The sequence below is a fragment of the Malus domestica genome, chromosome 12 (assembly GCF_042453785.1).
Source record: "Malus domestica chromosome 12, GDT2T_hap1".
Lineage (NCBI taxonomy): Eukaryota > Viridiplantae > Streptophyta > Magnoliopsida > Rosales > Rosaceae > Malus > Malus domestica.
This window is the reverse complement of record NC_091672.1, coordinates 28,618,446-28,643,995: the sequence shown is the minus strand read 5'-3', so window position 1 is coordinate 28,643,995 and position 25,550 is coordinate 28,618,446. Positions and strand designations below refer to the sequence as shown.

At 34.1% G+C, this 25,550-nt stretch overlaps 2 protein-coding genes and 1 long non-coding RNA gene across 3 annotated transcripts; 2 read left to right on the top strand and 1 right to left on the bottom strand.

Annotated features, from left to right (window-relative positions):
• Positions 1-1,141: 1,141 nt before the first annotated feature.
• Positions 1,142-4,532, top strand: LOC103412168 (amidase 1-like). The gene is made up of 9 exons (XM_008350763.4): positions 1,142-1,337; positions 1,846-1,998; positions 2,179-2,303; positions 2,378-2,503; positions 2,842-3,024; positions 3,263-3,410; positions 3,528-3,696; positions 3,946-4,080; positions 4,217-4,532. The coding sequence occupies exons 1-9, from the start codon at positions 1,228-1,230 to the stop codon at positions 4,352-4,354; spliced, it is 1,287 nt and encodes a 428-aa protein (XP_008348985.2). The 5' UTR covers positions 1,142-1,227; the 3' UTR covers positions 4,355-4,532.
• Positions 4,533-7,673: 3,141 nt separating this feature from the next.
• Positions 7,674-24,541, top strand: LOC114823393 (amidase 1-like). The gene is made up of 10 exons (XM_070809930.1): positions 7,674-7,998; positions 8,500-8,652; positions 11,283-11,407; positions 11,482-11,607; positions 11,946-12,128; positions 12,365-12,460; positions 23,439-23,490; positions 23,611-23,779; positions 24,040-24,174; positions 24,311-24,541. Exons 1-10 carry the CDS (start codon positions 7,889-7,891, stop codon positions 24,446-24,448), a joined length of 1,287 nt encoding a protein of 428 aa, XP_070666031.1. The 5' UTR covers positions 7,674-7,888; the 3' UTR covers positions 24,449-24,541.
• Positions 8,936-11,046, bottom strand: LOC114823394 (uncharacterized). The gene is made up of 2 exons (XR_003771471.2): positions 10,806-11,046; positions 8,936-9,956 (listed from the first exon to the last, which is right to left on the bottom strand). It is a non-coding gene; the product is annotated as an uncharacterized lncRNA (long non-coding RNA).
• Positions 24,542-25,550: the final 1,009 nt, after the last annotated feature.

Sequence of the window (25,550 nt, the reverse complement as noted above, 5' to 3'; positions counted from 1 at the left end):
CTCACAAGTTTTCCATTACTCGGAAGTCGCTCGAACTATCGAGAATGTGGATCACTTCCTGCCAACGCGCCTAAACATAATTAGGAACCTTTTGGTAAAACTCTACTAAAACATTATAATTTTGGAAAACGGATGGCGGATTCAGATTTGACAAGTCGAGGAACCTCAGGTTTTCCTCCACGCGCCGCCGTGGTGGCGGTCAGCCGCCACGACTCGCTGAAAAACCCAACAACTGCAAAAATTCCCAAATTTTACAGTAATGAAGATCTCGATGAGAGGAACAACTTTCATTCCTGCGACTAAAGCTAATTTGGCTGAGAAAAGCTCCAATTTCACTAGAACCCGTCGGAAACCCTATAAATGGGTGTCTTCGATCCCTCACCTCTGGTGCTCCGCCGTCCCTATAGTTGTTTGGGCTTTGTTCTAGGCTAAAGGTGGTGGTAATTGGAAGAGTTAGCTTTAGGATTTAAGGAATTGTCGCACCCACCAACGGTTTCGTTCTTCGTGAGACCAAGGCCAAACTTCTTCAATTTTGGGTGGAAATGGAAGATGGGATGACATCGAGTTGATTGATGGTATTGGTTGGCTACAATTTGTCGGAAAATCGAAGGAAAACAGATAAAAACCGTCAGAAAACTTGAAGAGAAACGGGCAGGTCACGCAGGGAGGAATCGAGTCAGGGTGATCCGGTGCTCCTCCATTCCCTCATTTCCCCTCATTCCTCTCCTCTTTGATTGGTCAGTTCCATTCTCTCTCCTCTTCCAATTCACCTCACATCTCCCTTCTTTCTCCCCTTTATCTTCTCTCCCATCCGTTCATCTCTCATTTCCTTTAATTTCAGTCATACATTTGGTTTTCCAGATTTTTCTCCAAAAATCTAGAGCCTTCCAGAAAATATTCAAATTACCATTTTGTCCTTAATTATACATGCCCATAACTTTTTCGTTATAACTCAAAATCACGTTCTATTTGGGCTCACGCGTTCGTAGCAATGAGTACTACCCAAATATGCCAAGAAAGCGGATCTTACATGACACGACAAAATGGTTAATAAAAATCAATGTATTTACCTCAAAAGAACATTTTCGTAAATTCACATTTAAAAATTATAAAAACTATCATTTTTAGGAACAGTTGTTACATGAGTGGAGAGCTATTCACTTCTGTCGTCAAGTGAGGAGCTGCTTCTGAGGCTGAGATTGTCTGAGACAGCAGTGGTAGAGAGAGATGGCGATAGACTCAGATCATGGAGCTTTCGTGGAGAAATTCCTTCTCCGACCGCCGTCTTCGTCACATGACCTTCCTCTGAGCGGCCTCACCTTTGCTGTTAAAGACATGTGAGAGCTACTCTCTTAAATTTTCCTCAATCATATCACTCTTCTATTTGGTGGATGCTTCAAATTTTGTAGTGTTATACTTAAAATTCATATGCTTTTGTGCTTATTTCCGGATTGCGGATTTGGGTTCAATCAGTTTTCTCCAAGAACCCAATTTTGTGTGTCGTTTCTGTGATTGGGCGTTTCTTCATTTGAGAATGACTAAAAGCACTTTCAGAAGTTCAAATGTTTTTTTTTTTCTTTTCTGAAGCACTTGAATTTTTAATGAAACTTTGTGGTGGATTTGTTTCTACTAAAGTTAAAATACTTCCAACAAAAGCACTTATGATGAGAAGTGCTTTTTCAGGGAAGCGTTTTAATAAATCTTCCTGCTTTGTGTGGTTTTATGCGTGCTTGTGGAACCATGATGATGCACTTCAGGGTGTTGAATTGTGCATTTTTTTTTCATGTGTGTGTGTGTAAAAGCCAAAATATTTTTGTGTTCACTGAAATTTGAACTTTGAGGCAGATTTGATGTGGCTGGACGTGTGACTGGGTTTGGGAATCCTGATTGGGCGAGGACTCACCCGGCTGCTGAATCAACAGCTCCGGCTGTTTCGGCAATATTGAGTGGAGGTGCCACAAGTATTGGTATAACTGTCATGGGTGAAATGGCATACAGGTTAGTGCAAAGAGACCTTATCCTACTTCACATGCTTAAACTTGCATTACTGTTTTGTTTGCAATAATTTTGACAACTGATTGATCGCTACAAGTCTCTTTTCGTGGTAAAAGTATTTATATCATGATTTTGTGCATTCAAAAATCACTCGACAGAAAAGGCCCTTGAATTTGTTGGCAGTATAAATGGAGAGAACAAGCATTATGGCACACCCAGAAATCCGTGTGCACCAGATAGGGTGCCTGGAGGCTCTTCTAGCGGTTCTGCTGTTGTCGTAGCTGCAGGCCTCACAGATTTTTCCTTAGGTAAGCTATTCCTAGTGTGCTTTTGTTGTTTTCTTGCTTCTTTATGTTGAAGCACAAGACCTTCACTTTTTCAGGAACTGACACTGGAGGAAGTGTAAGAATTCCTGCTTCATATTGTGGAATTTTTGGGTTTCGGCCATCTCATGGTGTCATTTCTACTTCTGGAGTTACTCCTCTGGCACAAAGTTGCGATACAGTGGGTGAGAAATCAATGACATTTCATATTGCAGACTGGCTTAGGAAATAGATTTCTGGTTGTGACAAAAAAAGGGTCATGTTTCGGTTTTTTTTCCCTCCATTTTATGTAACAGGAAATATCTCTCTTTATTTCTAGAAAGTAGCTAACTTCTTCCGCTTCAATGATTCATATGCCATCCATACATTCTGCATCTTTGTTGATTATTACACGTGACACTTCTGTGTTTAAGTTTTTCTGCAATTGGAAATATAGTACTTCGAAAGCTTTACCTATGCGAATGATCTATCTAGCACTCTAAGCAATCGGAAACCATCCCTTTGACACTAACTTCTGATATAGGATGGTTTGCAAGGAATCCTGCGATTTTGAATAGAGTTGGACGAGTGTTACTCCAATTGCCTGATACGGGTCCTGTCGTACCCACTCAGTTAATCATCGCAGAAGACTGTTTCCAGCTTTCAAGCGTTCCAAGCAGTCGAGTGAAACAAGTACTTGTTGACTCAGTTGAGAAGTTATTTGGGGGTAAGTGATTTGACCGTATTCATCTGTTTCATCTCTCGCTGTAAGTATTTTGATTGACATGAATCGAGTCCAATTTATAATTCCCCGCGTTTTAAGACACAAATAGGCCATTAAATTCATTAGACAGATTATTACCTGAAAATCATCATTCTCTTTATTAAATTAGGTCTCCTACTGAGATAGGGACAAGCTCATAACATGGAAAGAAGAGGCTCACTCGTTATATCTGCAAATGCAGGTCATGTTATAAAACATGCTAACCTCGGGGACGTTGTCAAGGACAAAGTTCCAAGCTTGAACTCTTTCTTGGATAAAGGAAATCCAAGTGAAGAGTACATTATACCGTCATTGGCAGCCCTATCAACCGCCAATCGTCTTCTCATAAGGTGCTGATTTGGTGGACTTGAATATGAGTGATCATTTCTGCATCTTCATCTTGATTAACAAAATTAAATTTGTTGTTCATAATGAATTCCAAATTTATTATTTGGTTGATAGATCAGGTATGAATTAAAGAGCAACCATGGTGAATGGGTTAGTACAGTCAGACCTGACTTAGGTCCTGGGACAGCAGAACGTATATGGGCAGTTGTTCGGTCAACAGATGAAAATGTTGATGTTTGTCACTCCGTGATGACTGAATTGCGTGCTGCTCTTACTGACCTTCTCGGGGTACTCTCTCTCTCTCTCTCTCTCTCTCTCTCTCTCTCTCTCTCATCTTTGCACACGCCAAAGTTCATTTTAGGAATCCATCGCTTCATATCAAATGAGTTCATTTTGTTAGAGTAGAGAGACTGAAACTGTCATTTGTTAGCTTCTTCCTTCCTTTTGCTCTTAAAATGAAACTTTTAGCAGAAAAAATGGATGATACATACTGTCTCTAATGAATACGTAACACAATCTCTTTGATTTACTCATCAGGATTTCGGTGTCCTCGCAATGCCTACAGTTCCAGGGGATCCACCAAAGCTGCAAACAGATCCTACTACACTGGGAGCTTTTCGTGCCAGGGCTTTCAGCTTCCTATCCATTGCCGTAGTTTCCGGATTCTGCCAGGTTTTTAAACCCTCTATCTATCTCTACCTCTTCCTCCCCCTCTCCATGTTTGTATACAACTTATTACGATCTTTTTCTTCGTCATTGACTGCAAGTATCTTGCGAAAGTTTGTAACTTATTTCTACGTATTTGCAGGTGAGTATACCACTAGGGATGTGCGATAACCTACCTGTTTCTGTTTCCTTGCTGGCAAAGCATGGTTCGGATGGGTTCCTGCTCAATCTTGTGGAGACTCTTTACGACACTCTCAAAGAACACGTCGGGAAGTTGTGAGTGTTGTCTACAAGATTTTGAGTTGCAGATTCTGATAATCTTTTCCTAATATATGTGCTTGTAAGTTCTGCTAGTATGGTATTGTTATGTTTTAAAAAAAAATTGTTTCTGCTGTGTTTTGAGGATAAACAGCTGTAAAATAAAGTTGTTGAGCGTTTGATAAACTTCTATCGTAAAAGTGCTTGTAAAAAAAAAAGTATAAGAGTGTTTTGTAAACTTTTATATAAAATTGATGTGAATATGTTAAATACTAAAAATGATATGACATTTAATGTGATATAATAATTGTCAAAAAGAAACTATTGTTATTTTGTAAAATATGCAGGGGGTATATTTGTTATTTGAAAATTTCATTAAATGCCCACTATTCATTATGCTTAGAAATTTTTAGAAGCATACTAGACCTGCTTCTGCTTTTCTTTGCTTTTCTGTTGTCATTGACAACAGTTTTTTAAATAAACATTTTTTTTTGTTTTACCAAATACATTTGATGTTCGGGATTTTTTGACAAGTTGTTTTTTATAAAAGCACCACAACCGCCAAATCACTCATACGGTTTTAAATAGACAGGAATTTTCCTGCTTTTATCCTTGTGTATTGTCCATGAGCAAGTTATCAAGCTTATATATTAGCTTTCATTGTGGAGGAAATTGTAGTAATGATTTCTCAATTTTAACCTAATTGGAGTAATGGTTCCTCAACTAAAAATTCATTACCATTGGTCCCTAAACTCATTTTAACAGAGTTCTGATAGAAGTTGACGAAAATGACCATAACTTCACGTTTTGATGAGTTAAGGGACCAATGTGAATGGATTTTTGGTTGAGGGAACATTGCTCCAATTTGGTTAAAATTGAGAGACTATTGCTACAATTTACTCTTCATTGTCGCATTTTAACAAAAAAAGTGGTTTCCTTACTCTCCCTTTCACCTCTTGTATTTTCTTTCTTAATTTTGTCCTTAAATTATCAATACAACGGCTAGAAAGTAAAAGGGACTGCACATGTCCAAATGAGAGTAGAAATCACTCCACTGCTTTTCGTAATCTCTCTTGTGAGGAGAAAATACCCACTTCATATACTTGGATAGTATAAGGGTGGCTTTGGATGCGATCCCTATTTATTAATGTCCTTGGATTGAAACCTTTGGTTTTCAGTTTTTTATTAAAGTCTCTGAAACTAATACAATAATTAATTTCTATGTAGGTTATTATAATTTCAAATTAAAAGTTGATATTTTAATATGGGAATTTGTAGTTAGTTATATTAATGAGATTTTAAATAAAATCCATGATTTGTGGGATTGAAAAAAAAATTATACTTATATAAAAATGTATAATTTATCTTAATCACATGATTTGTTATTAAGATAAACTATTTTTAAATAAAACCCATGATTTGTCATTACTTATATTAATGACATTTTACATACAAAAAATCGGTAGCCTTTATATGTACATTTTTTACACACCTCGATCCGGAATGTCCATGCAGTCATCCGAATCGCAATGTGTTGGCTGACACTCAAAAGGTGACAAAGACATAAAGTGTAGTGATATGGAAAATGTGAATAAATTAAAACCTAAAAGTGACCAATTTAGACTGCACATGTGAGCGGGATTGAATCCATATCACACAAGTGATGTAAAATCATAGATAAATTGCAGTAAAAGAAGAGTAATGACATTTACAACGAAATGAGAAGTCTCCTACATAACAGCTTTTACCAACAATCCTCGTTGTCATGAAATCTCTGCCACCAAAATTCCTAGAGGGGGGGGAAAACAAGGATAAGTAGGCCTGAAAAATAAAGTTTTGCAAATCGTTTTCGAAAATGTGTAACCCCAATTGAAAAAAAATTCAATCTAGATATGATAAAATCGAATCCAAATTCAATTCAAAGTTGATAGGATTATAACTAACTAGAGATAATGAGGAGTAAGTTTAGGAGGCCAAGTACTTTAATGGTGTCATGATGCCTTCCTATTCTTTTTTAGCATACCCTGCTGAAGATGACGATGACTTTTTTTTTCTTTTAGTTTTGGTTTTCAGTCTCTTATTTTACTTTTAGTTTTAAATCTTTAAAAAATAGTTTCTTATAGTTAATTCACGTGGCGTCATATGATTGAATTAGTGGGACAAAAAATATTGACGAAACTTTAACGGAATAATTAAATTAACATGCAGTATTGAAAGTCAAAGACCAAATTTATTGATTTTTGAAACTCAGAGACCAAAATGAGGAGTTGGATCAATGTTAAGGACCATTTGCGATAAAAATCCTTATTTTGTGTAATCCACATGTCACAATTTCATTGAATTTGTGGGTCCCGCATATAAACTAACAGAATAGTTGACAAAATCTTAACGGAATAACCAAATTGATGTTCGATAGTGAAGGTCAGGGACGACATTGATTCATTTTGAAAGTGAGGGACTAAAATGATGAGTTTGATCAATCTCATGGACCATTTGTGATAAAACCCTAATACATTGTGTACTTGCGTTGGATCCATAAGCTAAGAAATTCACAATATTCTCATAGAATATGTTTGTTATTGGAATCAATGTCGTTGGGTCCCGCATATAAACTAACAGAATAGTTGACGAAATCTTAACGGAATAACCAAATTGATGTTCGGTAGTGAAGGTCAGGGACGACATTGATTCATTTTGAAAGTGAGGGACTAAAATAATGAGTTTGATCAATCTCATGGACCATTTGTGATAAAAACCCTAATACATTTTGTACTTGCGTTGGATCCATAAGCTAAGAAATTCACAATATTCTCATAGAATATGTTTGTTATTGGGAAGTGTTATTGACATTCCAAAAATCTCATTTTACACTCCTCAGAAGTGTACTTTTCTTTCCAAATATAGAAAGTTTGGAGTATAGAATGAGATTTTTGGAGAGCCAATAACAATTCTTTTTTTTTTTTTAGAATTTTAGTCAAAATAGTTCCTGACTTTGGCAGAAAGGGTGTGTTATCCACACATTCATTTTTACTTCTCACACACCCTTGTTAATTTATGTCCGTTGATCTTCTTCAATTCATCAAATCCGACGGCCGAAAACTAAAAAAGTGTGAGAGAAGTAAAAAGGGGTGTGTGGATATCACACCCCTTGGCAGAACTCCTCACTTTGATCATCATAATGAAAATCGATAGAAGTGGTCCTTGAATTGTCCTTCTTTCTAAGGATATTTTGTCTAATCAACCCTTCCACTCAACGAGGATATTGACAAATTTTTTAGAGCAAAATAATTTACAGTGGACAAATTTAAAGACCATTTCTATCAATTCTCAAAGTCTAAGGACCATGGTAAGGACTTACTACCTCCAGAATTTCCACTTTGCCCTCACTGACTGAAGTGACCACCTATCAACAACAGATTTTTTTAAGGAATAATCTGTCCTTGCATTTGAATAGGATCATCGTATGATTGATGAGTGGAGAGCTATTCACTTCTGTCGTCAAATGTGGAGCTGCTGCCGAGGCTGAGATTATCTGAGACAGCAGTGGCAGAGAGAGATGGCGATAGACTCAGATCATGGAGCTTTCGTGGAGAAATTCCTTCTCCGACCGCCGTCTTCATCACATGACCTTCCTCTGAGCGGCCTCACCTTTGCTGTTAAAGACATGTGAGAGCTACTCTCTTAAATTTTCCTCAATTATATCATTCTTCTATTTGGTGGATGCTTTAAATTTTGTAGTGTTATACTTAAAATTCATATGCTTTTGTGCTTATTTGCTGATTTCGGATTTGGGTTCAATCAGTTGTCTCCAAGAACCCAATTTTGTGTGTTGTTTCTGTGATTGGGCGTTTCTTCATTTGAGAATGACTAAAAACACTTACAGAAAAAAAAGTTCAAATGTTTTTTTTCTGAAGCACTTGAATTTTTAATGAAACTTTGTGGTGGATTTACTTCTACTAAAGTAAAAATACTTCCAGCAAAAGCACTTATGATGAGAAGTGCTTTTTCAGAGAAGCGTTTTAATATATCTTCATGCTTTGTGTGGTTTTATGCGTGCTTGTGGAACCATGATGGTGAACTTCAGGGTGTTGAATTGTGCAATTTTTTTCATGTGTGTGTAAAAGCCAAAACATTTTTGTGTTCACTGAAATTTGAACTTGGAGGCAGATTTGATGTGGCTGGACGTGTGACTGGGTTTGGGAATCCTGATTGGGCGAGGACTCACCCGGCTGCTGAATCAACAGCTCCGGCTGTTTCAGCAATATTGAGTGGAGGTGCCACAAGTATTGGTATAACTGTCATGGATGAAATGGCATACTGGTTAGTACAAAGAGGCCTTGTCTTACTTCACATGCTTAAACTTGCATTACTGTTTTGTTCCCAAAAATTTTGACAAATGATTGATCGCTACAAGTCTCTTTTCGTGGTAAAAGTATTTATATAATGATTTTGGACATTCGAAAATCACTCGACAGAAAACGTGACACGCCCCGACCCTGATATTCCCTGAATACCAGGATAGACACGTGATGGCCGACACCCGAGGGTGACGAAAGCCATTAATTGATACAAAAGCTAGGAATAAGAAATAAATACGGGTTATGAATTTAAAAACAATGAATTAACAATTTAGGAACGTGTTCAGAGCATACAGCTAAACCTAGTCACTAACAAGAATTAAGATAAGATTGAATGAACAAAGGAGTGGGTCCTACCCCGAGAGGACTTGAAGATGCCGCTGTGGAAGTACCTTAATGCCGGGATTCTATGCCTCGTTTCTAAGACCTGAATGGGGGCGCAAAACAAGGGTGAGTGGACCAAGTTTATATACATACGTAGTACGAAAACAGTTATGAACATACTAACCCCCACAGTTTAATTATGAAAACTACTAGAATAATAAGTGATAAGCTTTTCAGAAAACTCTAGCATGCCATAAAAACAATTCATATATCCATCTGCAAATCAATCTCAGAAAATCATATCAAAAATCATATCAGAAATCGTATCAGGAAGCATAACACAAGTTGTGCTGCTAGTGAGTGCACTGAATAACAATACTCCCGGCCCAATGCCTGCACCTCAGTCTCTGTGCCCGTAGCCAGAGATATCTCCCTCCCGGCCCAATGCCTGTCTCCGTGTCCCTCAGCCTTTCGCTAGGGATTATTTCTCCCGGCCTTAATGCCAACACCAGATCCTCGCCCCAAGCGGCATAGTGTTCACTAGGTACGCACAAAACATAATTCATCTCTAAAATACAACTTCGTAGCATAAATTCATCGATCCTCTATACTACGAAGAGGTGTTCGAAAGTCATTTGAAACACATTCTTAGCATCCTATCATCATCGATCAGATAGTCTGCCAGAATGAGGGTTCTATAGAAAATACGATATAATGGAAATAATTCAAAACATATATATATATATATATAATCACGTATAATCAAATCATCATGCTTCCTGTAAAGTATTCCTCAAATCAATAATTCTGCAAGGCATGCTATTAAATTATGCATTTCTATCAATAAAACATGCAATTTTCGAAGGTGGTCCACTCACAGATACTCCGAAGCAGCAGAATTGTGCGGAAAATGATTAAGGAAGTCTCCACTAGCAATTTCACCTAAGCACGAAAATGTACAATTTAATAAACTACCCAAAAGATAGAATTTTAGGAAATGGAAATGGGTTTTGGGTTTGGATAGGTTAGGATCAAGAGGTGGTTTGGGCTTGAGCCCAACCCATACTCACCCACACACACACACATGCAAAGCATGCACTGCACACACACACACTTGCATATATATATATACATATATAAACACACACACACACACAGCATGCATTAGCATGCGCTGCACCCACACATGCATATATATATATATATATATATATATATATATATATATATATATATATATATATATATATATATCTATATATAAACACATACACACGCAGCATGCATAAGCATGCGCTGCACACACACATGCATATATATATATATATATAAACACACACACATACATATACTTACACACCAGCACACACACACACTCCCACGCATGCACACATACATTCACACCAACACACACACACTTGCATAAATATATATATATACACATATATAAACACACACACATGCACAGTCTGCATATGCATGCACTGCACACACACATGCACACGGTACACACACACACACACACCTGCACCGCACAACACACACACCCATAATCACATACACACACGCACAGTATACACGGCATGCACAGCATGCTCACACACACACACAGTTCGCGCACACACACACACGGACACACATACACACCTGCACACACACACCTACGAACTCGCCAGAGTTCGTCGTCGGAACTAGATTATTAGCATAGGGAAAAACTGAGATCGAAACCCTTGAGTTTTGTCATAAAACCAACATGCATAATTCAGAAATTTGAAGGAACACAATCCTCACCTGGGTTCGAGTTTTAGAGCTTTGAAGCTCTCGGCTTCAATGGCAGAAAAACCCACGGTGCTCAGATGGCGCATGCAAGGGTACCATTGAGTTCGTTAGGTCTCAAGGATTCCAAATATATGGTTTTTGGGGTTTGATTTGTGAAGGAAATGAGGTGAAAGTTAGAGAGAAGCTCTCGGAGCTTAGAGAGAGAGAGAGAGAGAGAGAGGGAAGAAACTGAAAAAAATAAACAAGAAAGAAAGGTTCTGTGAAGGGGAGTCTTTCGGGAATAGAGGGAAGAAGGGAGAGATATGAGAGCTGCCACATGGCAGTCTAAGAGAGACAACATTTCTAGATCAAAGGTTAGGATTAAAAGAGAATAAGGGACTAAAGTGATAGAAAACAAATATGTTCTAGGGGAAAAATAGAAATAGTATGAAAATATTGGGGGTGGGGTTTAACAAAACGCCCTTGAATTTTGCATTGTGTTGTTGGCAGTATGAATGGAGAGAACAAGCATTATGGCACACCCAGAAATCCGTGCGCTCCAGATAGGGTGCCTGGAGGCTCTTCTAGCGGTTCTGCTGTTGCCGTAGCTGTAGGCCTCGCAGATTTTTCCTTAGGTAAGTTATTCCTAGTGTGCTTTTGTTGTTTTCTTGCTTCTTTATGTTGAAGCACAAGACCCTCACTTTTTCAGGAACTGACACTGGAGGAAGTGTAAGAATTCCTGCATCGCATTGTGGAATTTTTGGGTTTCGGCCATCTCATGGTGTCATTTCTACTTCTGGAGTTACTCCTCTGGCACAAAGTTTCGATACAGTGGGTGAGAAATCAATGACATTTTATATTGCAGACTGGCTTAGGAAATAGATTTCTGGTCGTGACAAAAAAAGGGTCATGTTTTCGGTTTTTTTCCCTTGATTTTATGTAACAGGAAATATCTCTCTTTATTTCTAGAAAGTAGCTAACTTCCTCCGCTTCAATGATTCATATGCCATCCGTGCATTCTGCATCTTTGTTGATTATTACTCGTGACACTTCTGTGTTTAAGTTTTTCTGCAATTGGAACTATAGTACTTCGAAAGCTTTACCTATGTGAATGATCTATCTAGCACTCTAAGCAATCGGAAACCATCCTTTTGACACTAACTTCTGATATAGGATGGTTTGCAAGGAATCCTGCGATTTTGAATAGAGTTGGAAGAGTGTTACTCCAATTGCCTGATACGGGTCCTGTCGTACCCACTCAGTTAATCATCGCAGAAGACTGTTTCCAGATTTCAAGTGTTCCAAGCAGTCGAGTGAAACAAGTACTTGTTGACTCAGTTGAGAAGTTATTTGGGGGTAAGTGATTTGACCGTATTCATCTGTTTCATCTCTAGCTGTAAGTATTTTGATTGACATGAATCGAGTCCAATTTATAATTCCCCCACGTTTTAAGACACAAATTGGCCATTATGTTCAATAGACAGATTATTAACTGAAAATTAATCAATTAATTAAATTGGGTCTCCTGCTGAGATAGTGACAAGCTCACAACATGGAAAGAAGAAGCTCACTCGTTATATCTGCAAATGCAGGTCAAGTTATAAAACATGCTAACCTTGGGGACGTTGTCAAGGACAAAGTTCCAAGCTTGAACTCTTTCTTGGATAAAGGAAATCCAAGTGAAGAGTGTAAGATTGTGAATGATAATGAATGTTGTATTGGATCGTTTTGTTGTAAGCCACTTGTCTATCAAGTTGTTAGCAACCAAAGTGATCCGATAGTCCTAACATAATAAGGATTATGGAGTCTAAACCTTTGCAATTGACTTAAAGAAATCTGATGGATTTCACTACAAAGATATAGTATCATGGTGGGACTTAAACACTTAAGTGATAGGATTTGATTTTCACAACCAATAATAGGCCGGCTGTGATTAAACCCTAATGATATAAATACTATGGTTAAGTCCCTGCTTCCATACGCTCAATCTCTAAAAATACGCTAAACCCTATTCACAGCAGAGAGATATTTTGAAGTACTGGAAGTAGAAGACGACCAAGAACTCTGCAATGTCTTCCGTATTCTACAGATAAGTTTAATATAATTAGTCGATCTCTATTTTATATATTGATTTGATTTATTCGTGATCCTAATGTCTTGTTGTTGTGATTTCAGAATATGTCTTACATGTGGTATCAGAGCCGCACAACAAGCTTAGGGTCCGATATAAAGGTATAAGCAAATTTGTTTATTGAAGATGATTCACATACTAAAGAAAATTTGCTTATCATTTTGGTTGGATGCCTTCTACTGTTCCATCTCATGAAAATTTGTTTTGATGCTTCCGCAATTTTGTGTTGGTATGCAATCATTTTCATGGTTAATAACATATGGATTGGATTGGGGGTGACTATGCATACTGCTGCCTTTAAATAGTTTTCATGAAATTTAATTATTTATTTTTCTTGTTGGCTCTCATTTAATTATTAAGAGTGGGTTTGTTTTGGTTCGATTAATCGTGCTCTTGTGATATGATTCTGGGGTTTTTCTTGCTTCCGCGTTTTTTTTTTTTTTCTTCTTGAATGGATATGTTAACCTTGTATTGCCGAGAAGATTGTGTCATCTGTTGTGTTTTCTGCAAAATTTTTCTTGCAATTTTTTTTATCACGTTTACCTGGGCATCAAGATAAACTGAAATTAGGTATACAACTCCAACTAGGTTTGTTGTATGCGACTTTATGGACTGCTATTTGATAATTATGAATTGATAATTCATAAATATATATATATATATATATGCAAGGTCACTATTGTTTTCGGTGAACGATGACCTAATCTTATCTTGGGTAATATTTTGATTTATTATATAATTTTTTGATTATTAATTTAGTTGATAAATATTACCGGTTCCTATTTGATTAAAAAAAAAAAAAAAAAAAGGAAAGGGTTAAAACATGCGAACAGTAAAGAATTTCTCCCCCGTGTGAGGGTTTCTGTTCATCAATGCCTAGCTTACACCAACCTCCTTCAATCACTGTAATGCTCGAATTGAAGCTTGAAATTTCGGGGTATTCATGCGAAGGTATGAAACTGCTTTTCATAAATTATTGCAATTTGGTTGAATTGAAATTAAGCTTTTGTTTCCAATTGAATTGATTTTGTGATATTATAATTGAGAAGTTGAAAACTATCATGTTGTTTCTGAGCAAATATAGTGTTTTCATTTGGGATTAATTCAATTTTGCAGTTTTCGACTCTTATCCTTATAGTGCATATGCAAATGAATAAGTAAGTTTTAGTTCTTGGTTATTTCTCTATGAAGTGATAGTCGCTTCTATTATTGCAATGAATATTACTTTTAGTATTCTTTGAAATCGATTGTCCGTTTCAATTATGACATAGAAAAGAATAAACATTCCTTAAGTGTTTTTATGTGACTGATGTAATTTTGATATGAAAATCATTCATATCAATAATTTCCGTTTGATAAGACTTCCCTAACATCAATAACATATAATATTTTGTCATGTAAATGGATTTTAGACGCTGGTATTTTTTCACGTTTTTTGGACCAGAAATGGATTTATGGTAAATTTTTAAGTGTGATACCATAGTGTTGGAATTCTGCAGACTTCCGCAGAATAGTCTGCTTGTGATATTATTTTGAAATATCTATGTGACTCATAAATTCATGAAATTTTAGTATGATATACATTGAGATATTTATTTCAAATCTGGAAATTTTGACGAGCATTGGTTTAAAAATGAATTATTGGTGAATTTTTAATCTCGGGACTGTCTTGCAGAATTTATGCGGTTTCTGCAGCAAATTCCATTTCGATTTTATTTTTAGCCCACTTTTAAAATCGCATAAATCATGGAATTTTGGGTAACAATAAATTTACATGTCTACTTTATTTCTGCAAATTTTCATACACATTGGAGGAAGATTGAAGTTTTGGTGAATTATTTAGTCTCGGGTATGTACTGAACATTTTCTGCTGTTTCTGCAGCACCTCTCTTTTCAAATTCATTTTTGGCTCGCTTATAAGATTTTAAAAATCATGAAATTTTGCAAAATAGTAGTCATATATGTCTAGTTCATACTTGAAAATTTTCATGACAATCTAAAGAGAATTGAGTTTTTAGTGAATTTGCAAACTAAAGTAGTACTGCTGAATTTTGGTACTTCAAACTAGTTTTGTTATGTGATATTGTTTGACTGATTTGTGTACATCAATTGGTACCAATTATTGTACAAGTTTATGGTTCCAATATGTCCTTATGTTATGCAAATTCTCAATACTAATGAATTTTATAAACAACACTGATTAAATTTTGATTTAAAGATGTATTGGTTTGTTTTGCTTAAACCAATGTTTTGTTTGGTCTTCAATTCTGATTATGATGATAATTGTCTTTTGAGAAAATTGGAAAGTGGAATTAGTTTACTAATTGATCATTTTGGTCCCTATCGAATAACTGAATAACCATGTTTCTTCTTTTGAGAACTCTATTGTTCAATGTCAACAACGACATACTTTTTGTGTCTGATTGAATCTTTTGAGAATCATTGAATATCCAACAAAACGGTTATTTAATACTGTTCTAAAAGATTATTTTGAAAAATCAGAATTCTAATTTATATGGTGAATACTTTTGTCCCAATGGGAAATTCAGGAAATCACTCACCAATTATAAATTAGTATTATAACAAATCATAAAATACTTTTAACATATGTTCATCTAGCCAAAGCTGTTGAAGCTATATGTATTTTGTGTATTTTATGTTTTGGCTAGCTACGCAGGTATTTTCTTTGCATGATTAGTTTCTGCCCAAAGGTGTAACAATCATACAAATTGGAGTTGGTTCGATCCTCCACAACTCAACTACTTCCATGATGAATCTTGCAGAATCGAGAATGAGTAGGTAAATTTGCCAATCTTTTGCCTTAATTTTCAGTGAATTCTAAATTGGATTAAAATTATTGTTGAAAAAGTTGATGTTGTTGAGATATCTATGTGTTTACTTTTATCGACTTTGTTTTAGAATTAAAACATAAATTTTGAGTTTGGATTCTCTTATTAGGTTTCATTTTACTTTATGACCTAATCTTTAACACATATGTGGGTCTTCTCTCATACACTAAAATAAATTTTGTAGCCATTGGTTTATCTAATCACTTGTCACTTTTAGATCGATTAATAATGTTGAGATATTGTTCCTTTTATAAGCCTAATTTTGATACATGGATACATATAGATTGGTTTATTATGTCCAAACCAACTATTTTGTGACTCAACAAATTTGTGTAAGAAATTTTAATGTTTTGGGCATATTAGAGGTTATTTATCTAATGAAATGAACCTTTAATTTATTTAAGAAATTTTTGTGTTTTGAGCATATTAAAGATTGTAAATTGGTTTTATTTAAATTATGATTAAATCTAAAATTTTGGTAGAGCTTGGGAAATACTGATGGAGTTTTTACATACCTTGCAACAAATCCTATTTGATTACAATTTTGATAGATTTTCTAACTCCAAACTTTGTAAAAATTTGTCATCTTATATTATTAATGGATTGTGTACACTATCTTTATTGATTCAACTAGCCTATATTTTGTTATATGAAAACCACTTTCTCTAGTGTTTAATCTTGTAATTTTGAGTGTTTGCCCAAGTGGGAGAAATAATGTATTATGGGCTTCACACTCATCAATTTTGCATGCTTTTAATGATCATAGTTTTGGTAGATAAAACGTACATTATCATACTTGTTTATATTTTATTTGTTACATATGCAACTAATCTTGTAAGAAATTCAAGAAGGGTTAATGAGTATATTCTGCTCAAAAGTGTTTTGCTTATTAATTCTTGTATGTTGTTCAAGAAATTGAACTTGTGATTTATATGTTATTGATGAATAATTAATCTGCTCAAAAGTGTTTTCTTATTCAGTACAACTATAAATCAATGTATAGTGAAGCATGGAATTGACAAGATTGTATATACTTCATCTGCTCAAAAGTGTTGAAGCTATATATGTTTGCCCTTGTATTTTATGTTTTAGCTATGCAAACCTAATATAATTAGTTTCTGTCCAAAGATGATTCTAGAATTATATGCTTTTGATGCATTAGAAAACATTCAGTTAAAGTTTTCTATTTCTGTCAATTGTTAGATGAACAAAACTGACCAAATAATTTTGTATAGTTTTTCAGTCATGAGAATCACTTCCCTACAAATATCTAAAATAAAGATGTTGAGCTCATAAATTTTATGTTTTAGATCCCATGACTAATGTTTTGCTAATGGGAGTATTTGAAAGGTGTCTGTTTCATTTTATAGGCATTTATAAAGTTTTTTTTTACTCTCTTAATCAGTGGGAGTAATAATTTGTTTATCTCTACTAATCAGTGGGAGTAAGAGATTACCTTTTGTGTTAAAAATTTGAAGTGTTAGTGGCTGATATTTTAAGAGTAAATTTTGTTTAAGTTTTGTTCATAAGTTTTAATAAGAGGTTCTAATTTTGTAAATAGTATGCCGTATTTTACTCGTTCTCTTATCATATTCTAAATTGACAGAAAAGTTGGATGTTGTTACCAACGTTGTTGAGTTCTTTTATGAACTACTTTTGTACTGAAATATATTTTCATATTTTCAGTTCGACTATTGTGAGCTAATGTTTTGACTATTAGCTCTTGACACCATGACTTAGATAGCAACAAGGTGCTTTAAGTTGAATGTGTATGTGATCTTGGAGTGCAAGGAACAGACCAAATTGTTCTTTGTTTTCTTTGGTTCTGCATTCGATTCAAAGTGACAGGTTGCTAGGAAAGGTTATTGCATACTTATGAAGACTCAGTGATCACCATGAGTTCTTATTTTGTTAGGATGAATCATTGACATTCAAGTGGGAGAATGTAAGATTGTGAATGATAATGAATGTTGTATTGGATCGTTTTGTTGTAAGCCACTTGTCTATCAAGTTGTTAGCAACCAAAGTGATCCGATAGTCCTAACATAATAAGGATTATGGAGTCTAAACCTTTGCAATTGACTTAAAGAAATCTGATGGATTTCACTACAAAGATATAGTATCATGGTGGGACTTAAACACTTAAGTGATAGGATTTGATTTTCACAACCAATAATAGGCCGGCTGTGATTAAACCCTAATGATATAAATACTATGGTTAAGTCCCTGCTTCCATACGCTCAATCTCTAAAAATACGCTAAACCCTATTCACAGCAGAGAGATATTTTGAAGTACTGGAAGTAGAAGACGACCAAGAACTCTGCAATGTCTTCCGTATTCTACAGATAAGTTTAATATAATTAGTCGATCTCTATTTTATATATTGATTTGATTTATTCGTGATCCTAATGTCTTGTTGTTGTGATTTCAGAATATGTCTTACATGTGGTATCAGAGCCGCACAACAAGCTTAGGGTCCGATATAAAGGTATAAGCAAATTTGTTTATTGAAGATGATTCACATACTAAAGAAAATTTGCTTATCATTTTGGTTGGATGCCTTCTACTGTTCCATCTCATGAAAATTTGTTTTGATGCTTCCGCAATTTTGTGTTGGTATGCAATCATTTTCATGGTTAATAACATATGGATTGGATTGGGGGTGACTATGCATACTGCTGCCTTTAAATAGTTTTCATGAAATTTAATTATTTATTTTTCTTGTTGGCTCTCATTTAATTATTAAGAGTGGGTTTGTTTTGGTTCGATTAATCGTGCTCTTGTGATATGATTCTGGGGTTTTTCTTGCTTCCGCGTTTTTTTTTTTTTTCTTCTTGAATGGATATGTTAACCTTGTATTGCCGAGAAGATTGTGTCATCTGTTGTGTTTTCTGCAAAATTTTTCTTGCAATTTTTTTTATCACGTTTACCTGGGCATCAAGATAAACTGAAATTAGGTATACAACTCCAACTAGGTTTGTTGTATGCGACTTTATGGACTGCTATTTGATAATTATGAATTGATAATTCATAAATATATATATATATATATATGCAAGGTCACTATTGTTTTCGGTGAACGATGACCTAATCTTATCTTGGGTAATATTTTGATTTATTATATAATTTTTTGATTATTAATTTAGTTGATAAATATTACCGGTTCCTATTTGATTAAAAAAAAAAAAAAAAAGGAAAGGGTTAAAACATGCGAACAGTAAAGAATTTCTCCCCCGTGTGAGGGTTTCTGTTCATCAATGCCTAGCTTACACCAACCTCCTTCAATCACTGTAATGCTCGAATTGAAGCTTGAAATTTCGGGGTATTCATGCGAAGGTATGAAACTGCTTTTCATAAATTATTGCAATTTGGTTGAATTGAAATTAAGCTTTTGTTTCCAATTGAATTGATTTTGTGATATTATAATTGAGAAGTTGAAAACTATCATGTTGTTTCTGAGCAAATATAGTGTTTTCATTTGGGATTAATTCAATTTTGCAGTTTTCGACTCTTATCCTTATAGTGCATATGCAAATGAATAAGTAAGTTTTAGTTCTTGGTTATTTCTCTATGAAGTGATAGTCGCTTCTATTATTGCAATGAATATTACTTTTAGTATTCTTTGAAATCGATTGTCCGTTTCAATTATGACATAGAAAAGAATAAACATTCCTTAAGTGTTTTTATGTGACTGATGTAATTTTGATATGAAAATCATTCATATCAATAATTTCCGTTTGATAAGACTTCCCTAACATCAATAACATATAATATTTTGTCATGTAAATGGATTTTAGACGCTGGTATTTTTTCACGTTTTTTGGACCAGAAATGGATTTATGGTAAATTTTTAAGTGTGATACCATAGTGTTGGAATTCTGCAGACTTCCGCAGAATAGTCTGCTTGTGATATTATTTTGAAATATCTATGTGACTCATAAATTCATGAAATTTTAGTATGATATACATTGAGATATTTATTTCAAATCTGGAAATTTTGACGAGCATTGGTTTAAAAATGAATTATTGGTGAATTTTTAATCTCGGGACTGTCTTGCAGAATTTATGCGGTTTCTGCAGCAAATTCCATTTCGATTTTATTTTTAGCCCACTTTTAAAATCGCATAAATCATGGAATTTTGGGTAACAATAAATTTACATGTCTACTTTATTTCTGCAAATTTTCATACACATTGGAGGAAGATTGAAGTTTTGGTGAATTATTTAGTCTCGGGTATGTACTGAACATTTTCTGCTGTTTCTGCAGCACCTCTCTTTTCAAATTCATTTTTGGCTCGCTTATAAGATTTTAAAAATCATGAAATTTTGCAAAATAGTAGTCATATATGTCTAGTTCATACTTGAAAATTTTCATGACAATCTAAAGAGAATTGAGTTTTTAGTGAATTTGCAAACTAAAGTAGTACTGCTGAATTTTGGTACTTCAAACTAGTTTTGTTATGTGATATTGTTTGACTGATTTGTGTACATCAATTGGTACCAATTATTGTACAAGTTTATGGTTCCAATATGTCCTTATGTTATGCAAATTCTCAATACTAATGAATTTTATAAACAACACTGATTAAATTTTGATTTAAAGATGTATTGGTTTGTTTTGCTTAAACCAATGTTTTGTTTGGTCTTCAATTCTGATTATGATGATAATTGTCTTTTGAGAAAATTGGAAAGTGGAATTAGTTTACTAATTGATCATTTTGGTCCCTATCGAATAACTGAATAACCATGTTTCTTCTTTTGAGAACTCTATTGTTCAATGTCAACAACGACATACTTTTTGTGTCTGATTGAATCTTTTGAGAATCATTGAATATCCAACAAAACGGTTATTTAATACTGTTCTAAAAGATTATTTTGAAAAATCAGAATTCTAATTTATATGGTGAATACTTTTGTCCCAATGGGAAATTCAGGAAATCACTCACCAATTATAAATTAGTATTATAACAAATCATAAAATACTTTTAACATATGTTCATCTAGCCAAAGCTGTTGAAGCTATATGTATTTTGTGTATTTTATGTTTTGGCTAGCTACGCAGGTATTTTCTTTGCATGATTAGTTTCTGCCCAAAGGTGTAACAATCATACAAATTGGAGTTGGTTCGATCCTCCACAACTCAACTACTTCCATGATGAATCTTGCAGAATCGAGAATGAGTAGGTAAATTTGCCAATCTTTTGCCTTAATTTTCAGTGAATTCTAAATTGGATTAAAATTATTGTTGAAAAAGTTGATGTTGTTGAGATATCTATGTGTTTACTTTTATCGACTTTGTTTTAGAATTAAAACATAAATTTTGAGTTTGGATTCTCTTATTAGGTTTCATTTTACTTTATGACCTAATCTTTAACACATATGTGGGTCTTCTCTCATACACTAAAATAAATTTTGTAGCCATTGGTTTATCTAATCACTTGTCACTTTTAGATCGATTAATAATGTTGAGATATTGTTCCTTTTATAAGCCTAATTTTGATACATGGATACATATAGATTGGTTTATTATGTCCAAACCAACTATTTTGTGACTCAACAAATTTGTGTAAGAAATTTTAATGTTTTGGGCATATTAGAGGTTATTTATCTAATGAAATGAACCTTTAATTTATTTAAGAAATTTTTGTGTTTTGAGCATATTAAAGATTGTAAATTGGTTTTATTTAAATTATGATTAAATCTAAAATTTTGGTAGAGCTTGGGAAATACTGATGGAGTTTTTACATACCTTGCAACAAATCCTATTTGATTACAATTTTGATAGATTTTCTAACTCCAAACTTTGTAAAAATTTGTCATCTTATATTATTAATGGATTGTGTACACTATCTTTATTGATTCAACTAGCCTATATTTTGTTATATGAAAACCACTTTCTCTAGTGTTTAATCTTGTAATTTTGAGTGTTTGCCCAAGTGGGAGAAATAATGTATTATGGGCTTCACACTCATCAATTTTGCATGCTTTTAATGATCATAGTTTTGGTAGATAAAACGTACATTATCATACTTGTTTATATTTTATTTGTTACATATGCAACTAATCTTGTAAGAAATTCAAGAAGGGTTAATGAGTATATTCTGCTCAAAAGTGTTTTGCTTATTAATTCTTGTATGTTGTTCAAGAAATTGAACTTGTGATTTATATGTTATTGATGAATAATTAATCTGCTCAAAAGTGTTTTCTTATTCAGTACAACTATAAATCAATGTATAGTGAAGCATGGAATTGACAAGATTGTATATACTTCATCTGCTCAAAAGTGTTGAAGCTATATATGTTTGCCCTTGTATTTTATGTTTTAGCTATGCAAACCTAATATAATTAGTTTCTGTCCAAAGATGATTCTAGAATTATATGCTTTTGATGCATTAGAAAACATTCAGTTAAAGTTTTCTATTTCTGTCAATTGTTAGATGAACAAAACTGACCAAATAATTTTGTATAGTTTTTCAGTCATGAGAATCACTTCCCTACAAATATCTAAAATAAAGATGTTGAGCTCATAAATTTTATGTTTTAGATCCCATGACTAATGTTTTGCTAATGGGAGTATTTGAAAGGTGTCTGTTTCATTTTATAGGCATTTATAAAGTTTTTTTTTACTCTCTTAATCAGTGGGAGTAATAATTTGTTTATCTCTACTAATCAGTGGGAGTAAGAGATTACCTTTTGTGTTAAAAATTTGAAGTGTTAGTGGCTGATATTTTAAGAGTAAATTTTGTTTAAGTTTTGTTCATAAGTTTTAATAAGAGGTTCTAATTTTGTAAATAGTATGCCGTATTTTACTCGTTCTCTTATCATATTCTAAATTGACAGAAAAGTTGGATGTTGTTACCAACGTTGTTGAGTTCTTTTATGAACTACTTTTGTACTGAAATATATTTTCATATTTTCAGTTCGACTATTGTGAGCTAATGTTTTGACTATTAGCTCTTGACACCATGACTTAGATAGCAACAAGGTGCTTTAAGTTGAATGTGTATGTGATCTTGGAGTGCAAGGAACAGACCAAATTGTTCTTTGTTTTCTTTGGTTCTGCATTCGATTCAAAGTGACAGGTTGCTAGGAAAGGTTATTGCATACTTATGAAGACTCAGTGATCACCATGAGTTCTTATTTTGTTAGGATGAATCATTGACATTCAAGTGGGAGAATGTAAGATTGTGAATGATAATGAATGTTGTATTGGATCGTTTTGTTGTAAGCCACTTGTCTATCAAGTTGTTAGCAACCAAAGTGATCCGATAGTCCTAACATAATAAGGATTATGGAGTCTAAACCTTTGCAATTGACTTAAAGAAATCTGATGGATTTCACTACAAAGATATAGTATCATGGTGGGACTTAAACACTTAAGTGATAGGATTTGATTTTCACAACCAATAATAGGCCGGCTGTGATTAAACCCTAATGATATAAATACTATGGTTAAGTCCCTGCTTCCATACGCTCAATCTCTAAAAATACGCTAAACCCTATTCACAGCAGAGAGATATTTTGAAGTACTGGAAGTAGAAGACGACCAAGAACTCTGCAATGTCTTCCGTATTCTACAGATAAGTTTAATATAATTAGTCGATCTCTATTTTATATATTGATTTGATTTATTCGTGATCCTAATGTCTTGTTGTTGTGATTTCAGAATATGTCTTACAAAGAGTACATTATACCGTCTTTGGCAGCCCTATCAACCGCCTTTCATCTTCTCGCAAGGTGCTGATTTGGTGGACTTGAATATGAGTGTGATAATTTCTGCATCTTCACCTTGATTAACAAAATTTAAATTTGTCGTACATAATGAATTCCAAATTTATTATTTGGTTGATAGAATAGGTATGAATTCAAGAGCAACCATGGTGAATGGGTTAGTACAGTCAGACCTGACTTAGGTCCCGGGATAGGAGAACGTATATGGGCAGCCGTTCGGTCAACAGATGAAAATGTCGATGTTTGTCACTCCGTGATGACTGAATTGCGTGCTGCTCTTACTGAACTTCTCGGGGTACTCTCTCTCTCTCTCTCTCTCTCTCTCTCTCTCTCTCTCTCTCTCTCTCTCTCACACACACATCTTTGCACACGCCAAAGTTCATTTTAGGAATCCGTCACTTCATATCAAACGAGTTCGTTTTGTTAGAGTAGAGAGACTGACAAACTGTTATTTGTTAGCATCTTCCTTCCTTTTGCTCTTAAAACGAAACTTTTAGCAGAAGAAATACTGTCCCTGATGAATACGTAACACAATCTCTTTGAATTATTCATCAGGATTTCGGTGTCCTCGCAATGCCTACAGTTCCAGGGTATCCACCAAAGCTGCAAACAGATCCTAGTATACTGGACGCTTTTCGTGCCAGGGCTTTCAGCTTCCAATCCATTGCCGTAGTTTCCGGATTCTGCCAGGTTTTTAAGCCCTCTATCTATCTCTACCTCTCCCTCCCCCTTTCCATGTTTGTATACGACATGTTACAATCTTTTTCTTCGTCATTGACTGCAAGTATCTTGCGAAAGTTTGTAACTTATTTCTACGTATTTGCAGGTGAGTATACCACTAGGGATGTGCGATAACCTACCTGTTTCAGTTTCCTTGCTGGCAAAGCATGGCTCGGATGGATTCCTGCTCAATCTTGTGGAGACTCTTTACGACACTCTCAAAGAACACGCCGGGAAGTTGTGAATGTTGACTACAAGATTTTGAGTTGCAGATTCTGATAATCTTTTCCTAATATATGTGCTTGTAAGTTCTGCTAGTTTGGTGTTGTTATGTCTTTTTTTTTTTTTTTTAAATTGTTTCTGCAGTGTTTTGAGAATAAACAGTTGTAAAATAAAGTTGTTGAGCGTTTGATAAACTTTTATTGTAAAAGTGCTTGTAAAAAAATAAAACAGAGTGTTTTGTAAACTTTTATATATAAAATTGATGTGAATTTGTTAAATACTAAAAATGATATGACATTTAATGTGATATAATAATTGTCAAAGAGAATATTGCACGGGCAACGATTGTTATTTTGTAAAATATGCAGTTGCCATTTGAAAATTTCATTAAATTCTCACAGTTCACTATGCTTAGAAATTTTTAGAAACATAGTAGACCTTGTTTCTGCTTTTCTTTGCTTTTATGTTGTCATTGACAACAATTTTTTAAATAAGCACTTTTTTTTTTGGTTTCCAAATTTTTTCATAAGCTGTTTTTTTATAAAAGAACCACAATCCCAAATCAGTCATAAGGTTTAAAATAGATAGGAATTTTCCTCGTTTTATCCTTGTGTATGGTCCATGAGCAAGCTATCAAGCTTATATATTAGCTTTCATTGTAGAGGAAATTGTAGCAATAATTTCTCAACTTTAACCTAATTGGAGCAACTATCCATTAACTAAAAATTCATTAACATTTGTCTCTAAACTCATCAAAACGTGCAGATATGGTTTTTTTTTTTTGTCAACTACGTTAGAACTTCTGCCAAAATAAATCACATGCTATGCACATGAGGCCAAATTAAGGGGCAAATATGAAAAATCAAATAAGAAAAATTGTATCAATAGTCTCTCAATTTTAATCCAAATGGAGAAATTGTCCCTCAATTTTAATCCAATTGAAACCTTGTTGGTTTTCAATTTTTTTATTGAAGTTCCTGAAATTAATACAATAATAAAGTTCTATGTAGGTTATTATAATTTCAAATTAAAATTTGATATTTTGATATTTGTAGTTACTTATATTATTGAGATTTTAGATAAAATTCATGATTTGTGGGATTGAAAATATAAAAAAATAAATT

Coding starts and splice junctions, on each gene's coding strand:
- LOC103412168 (XM_008350763.4), top strand. CDS start 1,228: ATGGCGATAGACTCAGATCATGGAGCTTTCGTGGAGAAATTCCTTCTC. Junction 1,338..1,845: donor ACCTTTGCTGTTAAAGACAT/GTGAGAGCTACT, acceptor ACTTTGAGGCAG/ATTTGATGTGGCTGGACGTG. Junction 2,504..2,841: donor ACAAAGTTGCGATACAGTGG/GTGAGAAATCAA, acceptor CTTCTGATATAG/GATGGTTTGCAAGGAATCCT.
- LOC114823393 (XM_070809930.1), top strand. CDS start 7,889: ATGGCGATAGACTCAGATCATGGAGCTTTCGTGGAGAAATTCCTTCTC. Junction 7,999..8,499: donor ACCTTTGCTGTTAAAGACAT/GTGAGAGCTACT, acceptor ACTTGGAGGCAG/ATTTGATGTGGCTGGACGTG. Junction 23,491..23,610: donor GCCTTTCATCTTCTCGCAAG/GTGCTGATTTGG, acceptor TTGATAGAATAG/GTATGAATTCAAGAGCAACC.